Source organism: Ctenopharyngodon idella, chromosome 4, assembly GCF_019924925.1.
Source record: "Ctenopharyngodon idella isolate HZGC_01 chromosome 4, HZGC01, whole genome shotgun sequence".
In the NCBI taxonomy this organism is placed as follows: domain Eukaryota; kingdom Metazoa; phylum Chordata; class Actinopteri; order Cypriniformes; family Xenocyprididae; genus Ctenopharyngodon; species Ctenopharyngodon idella.
Window position 1 is genome coordinate 21,574,895 of NC_067223.1, and position 12,650 is coordinate 21,587,544.

The window sequence follows — 12,650 nt, forward strand, 5'->3', positions numbered from 1 at the left end:
TAGTTTTATTGTTATATTATCATTATTATTATTATTATTATTTTCAGTGAATATATAGGCTTTACTAAATGTTCAGATGTTCTAAATCATTTTCTATGTTGGTTTAATGCTTTGGCAATACAAAATGTATCTTTTTGTCATGCCAATAAAGCTTTCTTAACTGAACTGACTGACTGAATTGTGTTATTGCTTTAATTTTTATTTTTTAACTCTCAATGTGAAATGTATTATTGTGTTATTAAATGTATTTCACCAATACATTATATATATATATATATATATATATAAAAATTTCCCAACGTAAATTCCTATGCACTTTTGTGATTTTAGACGCAGCAGCGTGTGATCGGGACTTTTATTTTGGTCTCCGGGAGTGTGGCGTCATAAGTCTGCGACACGTTCCTGCATCTGTTGTGATTCTGCTGAAGAAAGGTTTGTGTTTTAAGCGTTTAAGGTGTTTAAAGCGATATAAACCATTTAAAGCGACGCTAAATGAATTGTGTATTATTAAATGTAACTTTGCATTGCTTTATCTAACATGTATTATCGTCGTGTGAGCAAAGTAACAATGAAAACTCATGAGTAACAGAAATGGTGCGTCTCATTACGCGCCCATTATCGTGAATCAGTTTATCATAAACACGATTTCGGTCACTGGCGACTGTGGCGAGTAGTAATTAAACTTTACAAAACTCAGAGTCAGTTGAATCAAATACTTTCCAAAATGATTCAGTGATTCGAAGTGCTGTATTTTTGTTTCCTGCTTATCTTGATTCCTACAAATCATACCTAAACTGCCTAATATATCAAGTGTGTGTGTAACTTGTATTATTTTATTAAATTGTAGTGTTAGTTTTGAGTGTTTAAATTGTCTAATTAGGTGATTTAAGGCCATTAACTCCCATTCTGACTGACTCCCTTCAGTGTTTCCCATAGGATTTAGTGAAACTGTGGTGGGTGGAGCAGAGGGTCTGGGGGCATTATTCCCCTGTAAGAAAATGTTGTACATTTTAAAGATAAATTTATTAATCTGGTGCACTTTGAGAGTTCAAAATTAAGAGCTTCAACCCATGTTCAATGTGCAAATTGAACAAAGAAGTCTGTGCATTGACTTTTACCTGAAACTTTAATGGGGACTCTACGTAATAATGTTGTAATATTATTCAGTAATAGCCATATATTGTAAAATAATTGCACTGAAAAATAAATTAAACTTTCATTAGTTTTGTCCTAATTTCTATATGCAAGAGATTCCAGTTTGACGGAAAACAAGTTTACAAATGCGTCTCATTACAAATCTAGTGAAATGTTGTAATCGTCAACTGTGCAAATGTGAAAATAATGCATAACTGGTGCCCGTGATGTTCCCAAATGCACAGATGGAGTTCACCACATTCATTCACTGTGAATTGAGAATTGAACCCTTGGAGCTGATCATGTGCTGACTGCGTGAGAAAGTGTGCAGCGCAAACGGGCAGTCTTTTGAGAAGGGCACAAAGACTTACCATGCTTCAATTTTAGTCTGTTTGACAACTGTGGGACAAAACACAACATTAAAGAACTTTTACGTTATTATGAAAACTTAAAATATATTTTCAGGGGCCTCCAGAGTCTAGTTAATGAATGGGAAGCACTGAAATCTATTTGTGGCCGCCACAAATAAATCAATGTATGGGAAACACTGCCCTTATCAGTGCACTGACTATTGAACTAAGGAGCTGATTAAAAAACACCCAGAGATTTAGTTTGGATTTAATTTTCTTTCTGTAAATTATTCTCATTTTAAACAGGACAAACACACGGAAAGCCTTCTGGGGAAGTGACTGAGAGTCAAGTGACACTATTATAAAGATGGCGTTTATTAAAGTGGAGAGTGAAGACATGAAGATTGAAGAAACATTCAGAGTGAAACATGAAGATACTGAGGAACAAACAAAGATGGCGTTTATTAAAGAGGAGAGTGAAGACTTTAGGATTGAAGAAACATTCACAGTGAAACAAGAAGAGACTGAGGAACAAACAAAGATGGCGTTCATTAAAGAGGAGAGTGAAGACATGAAGATTGAAGAAACATTCACAGTGAAACATGAAGATACTGAAGAACAAACAGGTAAGTTTCATTCTCAAAGCTGAACTCAGTCATTTGATCCTTTAATAAATATTTTGTTATTTGAAGGGGGAATTAACTAAATGTTCCCTAAATATTTAGTTAATATACTAAATACTTACCTCTAAATGATGCACGATTTATTATCTGCAAAAGGTATAACTACTAGATGGCTGTATAGCCTTACATAAAACAGCTGCTGCATTACTAGGTTATTCATATACGTAACGGTCCTACTCGACACGCTCCGAGTGAGATAAATAATAGCATGATCAGCCACATGAAAGAAAGAAATCAGAATATTGTCTTAGTGCAACCAGGATGATTTCAAAATATATTATTGAGTGTTTATGTGCCATGAACAGTCGTGAGTCTGTGGTCGAGTCATGAATCTTCCTCATATTTGAAAAACTGCATCATAGTCAGCGATTGACAACATAAACCCTTTTTACCATGCCAATATGCTACTTGAATCTGAATTTGTCAAAGCATTGACAGCGCTTTGAACCAATGGTGTTGAGTATTATCAGGTTTACTGGCAACAAAAGGCAGTGATTGACAGCGCTCTGATCCAATGGCCAAAAGCGCTCTGATCCAGAAGTCCACATTCAACAACATATAAAAACAAATAATGTTTACAATAATTTTATAAACAAATGTGTGTCAGTCTATATATTTATGTAGTTACATCACAACGTATGTGATTTGATGATCGCACTAAGCCATATCACATTCTCACAACCATGCATTGTCAGAATTTCTAAAATTACCGGGCAACTGGCGAGTAACACCCTTTCAATGCTGATTTTTACTTGCATTTGGTGCTTTGAACCCTGGCTAACATGCTAAAGGACCGGGTGTACTTCACTTTCCACAACCGGATGCGTCTTGCGCACAGTCGTGTCTGAGCATCTTTCAAAGTATACTCAACCGCGGATGACCGAGTTCGACACGTGCGCAGTGCAATTTTTTTTTTTTTCCCTATACTCTGCCAGACATCAGAGGGCAACACTGAGTCATGTCATCAACGGGACATTTGCTGGGCAGGATCGGAGAAGAAAAATAGTGCATCCACCATTGCAACATAGTTCAGAAGATACACCAAGAGAACAAGAATCAAAAACAATGGAGAAGGATATGCTTCTAAGTACTCATCTTGATAGAAGAAGAAATTAAGAAGAAGAGAAGACGATGGTGTGTGTGGCTGAGAGACAAAGAGACTTGTGGATGGGGAATTTACCACTCTTCTGTCCTGTGCAGTCTCATATGTAAGCAGATGCATATGTAAAATGATGCAATCGTCAACAATAAACAGCATATAAATCAAAATGCCTAATGTTATTGAGTGAAATGTCGACTGAGGAAGTGGTTAGGATTGATGGACTCGATCTACTCCATCTATGTTTTGATTGTTGTTCTGAATCCAATCCAGATGCAGTCTTGACAAAAATGTGATTTTCTTAGCTTTTTGCTCAAAATGTTGCTTTGTTTTATGAAACGTACCCATACAAGTGTTCATAAAAAAGGAGTGCATGAGGCTAGAATAAAAGTTTTTTTGTTTAACCCTTTAACATGCATTGTAAACGCATGGTTGACCTTTTTTTCGCGGTCAAATTGCTGTAATTAAAACTCGCCAAACCCGATTTTTGCTTGTTTTGTTTGTCTTATACCCCTCATTGAATAAATTGTAATTGCCATTATACCCACTGGGTGGGAATGCTGCAAAAATATATTGTTGCTGAGAAGCTGAAAGAAAACCGGAAGTATATTGATATGACGCATCTCTTCAAAAACTGTCTGCAAGTGGCGCTAATATTTGAGGTAAGTTTTTTTTTTTTTTTTTTTTTTTTTTTTTTTAAATCAGATTTTATGTTCTTGACCTCCTAATGGTATATTTAGTTAAATGGCAGAAACGTGGTGATAAAATGTACCTCTGTGTTGCATCAGAAAAAGTGCTTTACCGCTCTGTCGAGTTGCAGGGGGTGCGTTTCCCGAAAGCATTGTTGGTGAGCCATGTTTGCAAGTCCCATTGACCTTTATTGGTAACGACGGAACTTGTGACCATAGTTCGCTTTGGGAAACGCACCCCAGTTATGGTAAACTGAACTGCTCGGCAACGAGATCACCTTAAATAAGATATGTAACATAGTAGTCCTAACGTTACTCATTTCTGAGCCTTTTTGGAATAACACTACATTGAATAGCAATAGCTACAGCTATCTAGATGGGTAGCTAGCTATAAACATTAAATTTTCTGTTCAATAATCTTATCTAATTTCATAGTTGTGTTATTGAATGTGTCTTACTCAGTATGCCATTTTTCTTATCAATTCATATGAAATTTCAGTGTGCCTGTATGTTGGGAAAACAGTTTGTCAACATGACAATTATTCATTTTCATGGATAGATGTACATGAGGCACCGATTAATCAAGATACAGTTTGTCATTCTTGTGTATAGTAATGTTAATGTCCATATTCTTTCAGACCTAATGGACTGTCTGGCATTTTATGGACGTCTACAGCCTACAGCACTATTGCACTTTTACCTGCTGATCCATGTGATTCTGAGGTTGAAGATCTCAGTGATCCAGACGATGAAAATTATGAAGATCATGTCCCTCTGCATTGCAAAGATTTTCCGCCGCCTCCAAAGAAAAGGAGAAATAGGAACAGACTTGTTGAGGCCTCTTTAGTCCTCTATCAAACTCCCTCCCCTTCTACAAAGACCACATGGGTCAAGAAGGACATTCTACCTTTCACTGTGCCCGAGCCGGTCTTCATGATTCCAGAGTCAGTCAAAACACTGTTCATGTATTGGAAGAGGCTCTTCAATGACCAGATGATTGAGCACATAACTGTACTGTACCAACTGTACCAACCAGTACTCAGTTCAACAGACCGGGACATTCATCAACACCACAGTTGCTGAAATGGAAGATTTTTTGTCAGTTTTACTGTACATGGGAGTTTTTTAATTTCCCTCTATAGATGATTACTGGGCCTGTGAGTCATGATTCCCACCAGTGGCTGATACCATGTCAGTGAAGCGTTTCAATGTGCTACGAAGAAATGTCCACTTCAGTGACAACTTCCAGATGGAGGGCTGCACTGACCGCTTCCATAAGATCCGCCCTCTTTTTGACATGTTCAGAGAACAATGCCTTCTCATTCCCCCTACCAACAGGCAGAGTGTTGATGAAGTGATGGTGGCCTACAAGGGCACCAGAGCTGTCAAACTCAGGCAGTATATTCAAAACAAGCCAGATAAGTGGGGGTTTAAGATCTTCTGTCGGGGCAGCTCCTCTGGCATCATCCATGACTTCATACTGTACCAAGGGGCCACAACATTCTTCAACATTCAAGAGGAAGAGCATGCACATCTGGGCTTGGAAGACCTCCACCTAGGTGCCAAGGTTGTCTCAATACTCTGCAGCTCTATCACACACAAAGAGGAAACTGTGGTGTTTTTTACGACAACTTCTTTACCAGCTTCAACTTGGTGAAGACGCTGCACACCAACCTGGGTCTGAGAAGTTGGGTACCGTCAGAGCAAATCACTCAGGTAATGTACTAAAGACAACTACAACATGCATGCATGCACATACATTTTCTCTTCTGATCCAGATATACTGTACACATTCTTTTTTTATATATAGAAACTGTATTAGGACATATACACAAACAAATTTTTATTTCCACATTTTTCAGGTGGTGCAACATTGATGAGTGACAAGGAGATGGTGAAGCGAGGCTGAGGTTTTGTCGATTTCTGTTCATCAGAGGGAGTCGTTGCAGTGAAGTGGTTTGACAACAAGTGTGTCACCTTGCTGAGCAATGCTTGTGGGGTGGAGCCGCTGTCTTCAGTAAAAAGATTCAAAAAGGAGACAACAGAAGGTTGATGTCCCCTGCCCATCCATTGTCCTGGCATACAATCAAGCCATGGGGGGCATCAATCTCTCCGATATGCTTGTGCACCTCTATAAAACGCCAATGAAGGCACGGCGCTGGTACCTGCCTTTGTTTGGGTACATCATCGACGTGAGCATTGTGAATGCATGGCTTATCTACAAGCAAGACTGCAACCTTCTTGAAGAGAAACCAATGCCCTTGAAGAAGTTCCGCCTGTCGGTGGCAGCTACATTGAAGGGAGCCAACAAGGTACCAGCCAGGGTTGGCCAGGCCCCAAGTGCAAAGCACAAACCAGAAGTTCGTCGCCCTAACCCCCGAGTTCTTCATCCCAGCCTGGAAGTTCGCTACGAAGGCATTGGACACTGGCCTACATTTGGCACTCAGCGAGGGAGGTGCAATTTGTGCAAAGGTGGAGTGTCACGTTGGCGATGTTCCAAATGTGGAGATGGGAAGCTGTTCCTTTGTTTGAACAACAAAAAACAGTGCTTTGTTGCATATCACCAGAGGTGATTGTGACCAGAGGTGATGCTTAATATTCTATTCTAATATTTATTTTATTTTATTTATTTATTTATTTATTTTACATTGGATGCATTTTAAAATTTTGATTAGATTACTCTGGATGTAGAATATAAGGATGAGAAGTTGTACCTTTGATTAAAAAATGCCTTACCATATCATATCAATAATTTGTTCTATTATATTACATTGACTATTTCTTTTGCCATTTATTTTATACAGATTGTCACTAAATCTTATGTTATTTGTAATATAATTTAAAATGTATTTGTTTTTATAATATTTTTTTGTTGTTGTATTAATTCATTTAACAAAAAATGATTTCTATTATATTACATTAAATGTTGCACTTTTTCAATGCATTTATTGTATGTGTGTAACAGACGTAGGCTAGTAAGAGCTGTGCATGTAAACCTCACTCCCCTGATCTCAAGAGACGCTCTAGTGACTGATGCTAGAGTGTCCGACTCCCATGCGGACAGGCCCGAGTTCGCGTCCCACTTGGAGCAGGCAGGTGCAAACTGGAGGGGCTATGTTGGTGCCGTGACCCAAATGGGAGTGAGGTTTAGGGGGGTGAGTGTAACAGACGTAGGCTAGTAAGAGCTGTGCGTTCAAACCTCACTTCCCTGATCTCAAGAGATGCTCTAGCGACTGACGCTAGAGGTTGCAGCCTTTAGCCTCCTTGTTGGAGCATCCAACTCCCATGCAGATGGGTCCGGGTTCACATTTGCGCCCCACTTGGAGCTGGCAGGTCCGAACCAGAGGGGCTACATGTGTTACAATAAGAACATGTTGTTCTTATTGAAATTCATGGATACATGAAGTTCCATGGATGGAACTTCACCTTCAGTTGCACAAATGAAAAACTCCATTAATGCCTAATGCTTGTTAGTTCATGCCAAAAAATTAACCCAACTGGGCAAGTCAACCAGCTGGTATCTGCTTAGTAAATGGGTCATCTGAAAAAAGAAAAACTACAAAGTTTCTAAATGTGGTTTCAGGAACACCATGTATTTCTTAGTGTGACTGTTAAAGGGTTAAGCTATCGAATGGCTTCAGAAGTCTTGGAAAATAGTGCACCAAAACTTTATGGTGCTTTACAATGTTTTTTTATGCTTTTAGTGAGGCTTAACAATAACACGCAATAATACGCACAATATTGGACATCACTGAGAAGCTGCAGCCGTGGCGGTAAGGATTTTTGGGGGATGAATCTCCCCAGCGCTGTCACTGCCTTCTGCCATGTCTTCTAGTACAAAGCATCAGCGTCAGACTGATGCTGCTTGGACGAGATTTACTGCGAGTTTTTAAAATCATGATAATCAAACATGGTTTTAATGATAATTCAATTTTAAACGATAATACTAACCTTCAGGACATTTTATCGCGGTTTATCATGAAATCGGTTACCGTCCAATCCATAGTTTTTGATGTTTTACGCGTCTAAATGTTTTGATAGCTGTTGCTTTGTGGCATTAAACTGGGAATTAAATTTTTCTTTTTTTGCCTTAGACCTGATGCTATTGAAAGAGGAGAGTCAAGATCTGAATGAAATGGAAAAGAAAGATCAGTACAAGACACATCATGATTTCATAACTGAAGAAAAATCTTTTAGTTGCTCAAAGACTGAAAAAACTACCTCACGAAAAAGGTATCAAAAGTCAGGGACTGTAGGTAATTTCACATGCCATCTGTGTGGACTAAGTTTCAAAAAGCATGGAAACCTTGAAGTCCACATGAGAGTTCACACCAGAAGGAAGCTTTACCCCTGCCAAGAGTGTGGAATAAATTTAAATCGAAAAGAACGCCTTAAAGTCCACATGAGAATTCACACTGGAGAGAAGCCTTTCACATGCCAAGAGTGTGGAATAAGTTTCACTCAAAAAGGACACATGAATGGTCACATGAGAATTCACACCGGAGAGAGGCCTTTTACCTGCCAACAGTGTGGAAAATGTTTCACTCAAAAATCACACCTGAACAGTCACATAAGAATTCACACTGGAGAGAAGCCTTTCAGATGCCAACAATGTGGAATAGGTTTCACTCAAAAAGGACACTTGGACAGGCACTTGAGAATTCACACTGGAGAGAAGCCTTAAAGTGCCCCATTATGGATTTTTGAAAATTACCTTTCATGCAGTGTGTAATGTGGCTGTATGTGAATGTAAACAGACCACAAAGCTGTAAAGTGCATCATAAATAAAGTTATTGTCTCTTAAAAGAAAGAGTCGACTTAACACAAGTCCTCGAATCCCATTTCTGCAAATTTCACACGTCACAAGTTAACACGTTTACATAATGCCTGCCTACGTTCTGTGTGGACATCCTGCGAAAACTTCAACCCCCTCAAATGCTGTAGGTCATTCGTGTGGATAACATGTCGACAAGACGCTGTGCTCAGGAAATTTGGTTTATTTTCACTGCCAAAGCGTGAGGCTGTAAAGGATCAGTGATTAAAGATGGGACAGTACCTGCTTTATTTAGACCAACTTGCTCCTTAAAATTACCTGTAAGTGTGATTAACTATTGATGATTTTATACCGAGTTTCCAAAATACATAGTTTTGTATTTTAGCTATATTGTGTATGTCTTCGGCTAACCGGCTAACTCACGTTATCACTGTCTTACTGAAATACTTCTGCTAATCAGCTGTTGGCCACTATTACCTAAAACTGTCCATTAATATTTGTTACATTAGTCATTCACTTAAGCGTATGCACTGTTATTGATACAGGTAATGATAAAGTTACCACATGCGTCGCAATAAATTAGAAATATACACATGTTTGATGATGGACATACACTTGTTAATGCTGATAGTAAGGAATTACATCTCCTAATGTGACTCAAACTGAGTAGTGTAACTCATGCTGAAGTCGTTCTTGTGATGGAGGTTCGGGTTGAATAACTATTTCTTCTTATGTTTCATCATTGGACTCAGGCTCAGATTGATATGGTAAAATCGACGCCATCGTTACGGTCTTTACAGTGTGTACAATCGCTGAGCTTTAGGAAGCATATGGAGCTGAATCAGTTCTTAGGGTAAAATGAAGTTCGAAATACGTGAACCGTGTTTTATTGTTAGAGAACATCCGATGCCGCCCACACTGCTGAGTGATGGTTAGATGAATACGTAAATATGGGCTGCGCGGTTTTGACTTTTTAAAACAAACACATGACAAGATTGAGAAAACAGCAAGCATTTTTCTTAATAAAGCATAGGAAAAGCATATGATCATAGCAATGTGGATATATTTGTTCAAGCTCTGCAATTCGGCAATCTAGTAAAGTCATGTTTACTTTATACAATAGATTGCTTAAAATCAAGCAGCTTTACCATATTAAACATGAAAAACAGTGTCCGGTCTAATTTCATCAGAAGTTAAACTTCATTTTCTACAATAAAGCAGCTCGCCAGTGTTTTCACTTGTGGAGGTCTGACCTCTACGGACTGAACAGGACAAATAAACCAGAAAAGACTTCCATGTGGCCAAACGTATGCAAAGCACTGGCACCCGCCATTTTTAAAAAGCCATATAAACTGTTGAATGTGTATAGGATCTAGCATACATGATATAAGTTTTGATATTTTACGTGTCTAAATGTTTTGATGTCTTTTGCTTTGTGACATTAAACTGGGATAAACTCTGTCTTTTTTCACCTTAGACCTGATGGCGTTAAAAGAGGAGAGTCAAGATCTGAATGAAGTGGAAGAGAAAGATCAGAAAAAGACACGTAATTTCACGACTGAAGAAAAATCTTCACAGACTGAAAATACTGCCTCACGAAAAAAGTCAGAGACTGCAGGTAATTTCACCTGCCATCTGTGTGGACTAATTTTCAAAAAGCATGAAAACCTTGAAGTCCACATGAGAGTTCACACTGGAGGAAAGTTTTACCCCTGCCAAGAGTGTGCAGCAATTTTCAATGATTCAGGAAGCTTTAAAGTCCACATGAGAATTCACACTGGAGAGAAGCCTTTCACCTGCTCTCAGTGTGGAAAGAATTTCAGGCAAAAAGGAAACCTACAAAAGCATATGAGAGTTCACACTGTAGAGATGCCTTACACATGCCAACAGTGTGGATTGGGTTTCAGGCATAAAGGAAACTTTAAAAGCCACATGAGAACTCACACTGGAAAGCCGCCTTACATCTGCCAACAGTGTGGAACAACTTTCACTCAGAAAGGAAACCTTACAAAACACATGAACATTCACACAAGAAAGAATCCTTGCATATGCCCTCACTGTGGAAACAGTTTCAATCAAGATGGAAACCTTAAAGTCCACATGAGAATTCATTCTGGAGAAAAATAGAATAAACATTTGTACATTTCTAAAGTTGTTCATATGTAAAACTGATTTAGAAACTGTACATATGCCCTTGATGTACATTAGTGTTTATGCAAATGCAAGTACGCAAGACTGACAGTTTACGTACTGATACGCTCATAAGATCACGTGAGATCTGTAAATGATATGAAACATGTTTATGCATGATGAAGAGATTAGACTTTAGGGAATGCAGAAAGCTTTGTATAATGATTTATTCATGTGTTTACACATCAAATATAACAGGTGTTGAACACTGTAGTGTGTACTGCAGTGTAAGTGCTGACTGGTGAGGGAATAGACGGCTGTCTTCTCTGACACACATGGAGTCTTTAACTGCTGTGCACCTGATGTGAGCTTCAGTGCAGGGTAGAACCAGTTCAAATTATCACTAGATCCCACACAGAACACATGAGTGAAGGGATTTAATGTAACCCACTGGAATCACCTGACTAAGGCATTTATAGATGTTTATTCACTTCAAAACTAATAAAATACTCTTCTTTAAAACACTGCTTTATACATGTTTGTGTTTTTTGAACAGACCAGCTTACAAGTTCACGTTACATTAAATTACATACTGATGATTTACTAACGGTTTGTTCATCATTTGATCATTATTAATCTCATTATTAATCATTGGCCCGGTTTCACAGACAGGGCTTAGCCTAAGCCAGGATTAGACCTTAGTTCAATTAGGATATTTAAATAGCTTTTATAAACGTACACTAGAAAAAAAAAAAACATTACTGGTGTACATCTTGAGACAAAACAATGGCACTGACATATTTTAAGATATGTCAGTACAAGTTACTTTTCAGTTAAAACAGCTCAAACATGCATTTTAGCCTTGTCTGTGATATAAGTGTTCATCGTCTTTCTGCGTCAAGCCTCTAATCTTGGACTATCTAGTCAAGCCAGTGTGTGACAGTCACTGATTTAGCATGAAGCTTAAAGAATTATGGGTAGAATCTCTGTAGAATCTAATCATTCAGTTTCACTAATGATCCAACATGATAAACAGTAAACCCAGGATAGAGCGGTTGAGTGAATGTGGTCTGGACTGTGTGGATGAGGCTCACTGAGTCTCTGTAGATGCTGTAGAAGGACAGAGTTCCTGCTCTGTGATCCACATACACTCCTATTCTACCACTGATGGACTTCACAGGGATTTCAGTTTGTATGTTATTGTGTCTGAATGAGTAACCGAAGAGAGAGCAGATCAAACTCCAGGACTGATCATTAGATCCAAACACACACTCATCACCCTGTCCCCTTCTGCTGATGCTCTTACATGACACTGATATAAATATTCACCACTCCACTCAGTCTCCCAGTAACAGCATCCACACACACTCTCCCTACATAACACCTGAGAATAATCAGATCTGTCTGGATGATCAGGATACGGCTGAAGCTCTGTGACAGTGTAAGTGATCACTCTGTTCCTCTCAGACAGACGGAGGCATTTATTCACTGTGTTGAAATCCAAAGTAAACTGATGGGAATCTAATGGAGAGAAAACACATCAGGAGTGTTTTGCCTCTTTGTGGCCATCTCTGTTCAAAACCTGCAATTGCAGTTATTTACGGAATTATCTTTACGTGGGTTGTGCATCGGCACGACTCCTCAGTGTGGATTAATCTAATGCTTTGAGGAGAATGTGTGGCTGTTGGTCACCGCACTGGTAGGCTGCCGGGACCTTTGAAATAACTAAAATTATTTTGGAAAGTGATATAGAACTAAGATGCAGTCAAAACCTGCCTGAAACTACTAAGC

General features: G+C 38.7%; 1 protein-coding gene across 2 annotated transcripts; it reads left to right on the plus strand.

The window, feature by feature from the left end:
* Nucleotides 1-349: 349 nt before the first annotated feature.
* LOC127511347 (gastrula zinc finger protein XlCGF8.2DB-like) lies at nt 350-11,384 on the plus strand. 2 transcript variants are annotated; one of them, XR_007930005.1, is made up of 4 exons: nt 350-432; nt 1,791-2,110; nt 8,050-9,049; nt 10,207-11,384. XR_007930005.1 is itself a non-coding variant. In XM_051892123.1 (3 exons), exons 2-3 carry the CDS (start codon nt 1,852-1,854, stop codon nt 10,854-10,856), a joined length of 909 nt encoding a protein of 302 aa, XP_051748083.1. In that variant the 5' UTR covers nt 350-432; nt 1,791-1,851; the 3' UTR covers nt 10,857-11,384. The 2 variants fall into 2 exon arrangements, 1 of the variants encoding a protein (XP_051748083.1); XM_051892123.1 differs by lacking the exon at nt 8,050-9,049.
* The last annotated feature ends 1,266 nt before the right edge of the window (nt 11,385-12,650 follow it).

Coding starts and splice junctions, on each gene's coding strand:
- LOC127511347 (XM_051892123.1), top strand. CDS start 1,852: ATGGCGTTTATTAAAGTGGAGAGTGAAGACATGAAGATTGAAGAAACA. Junction 2,111..10,206: donor AGATACTGAAGAACAAACAG/GTAAGTTTCATT, acceptor TTTTCACCTTAG/ACCTGATGGCGTTAAAAGAG.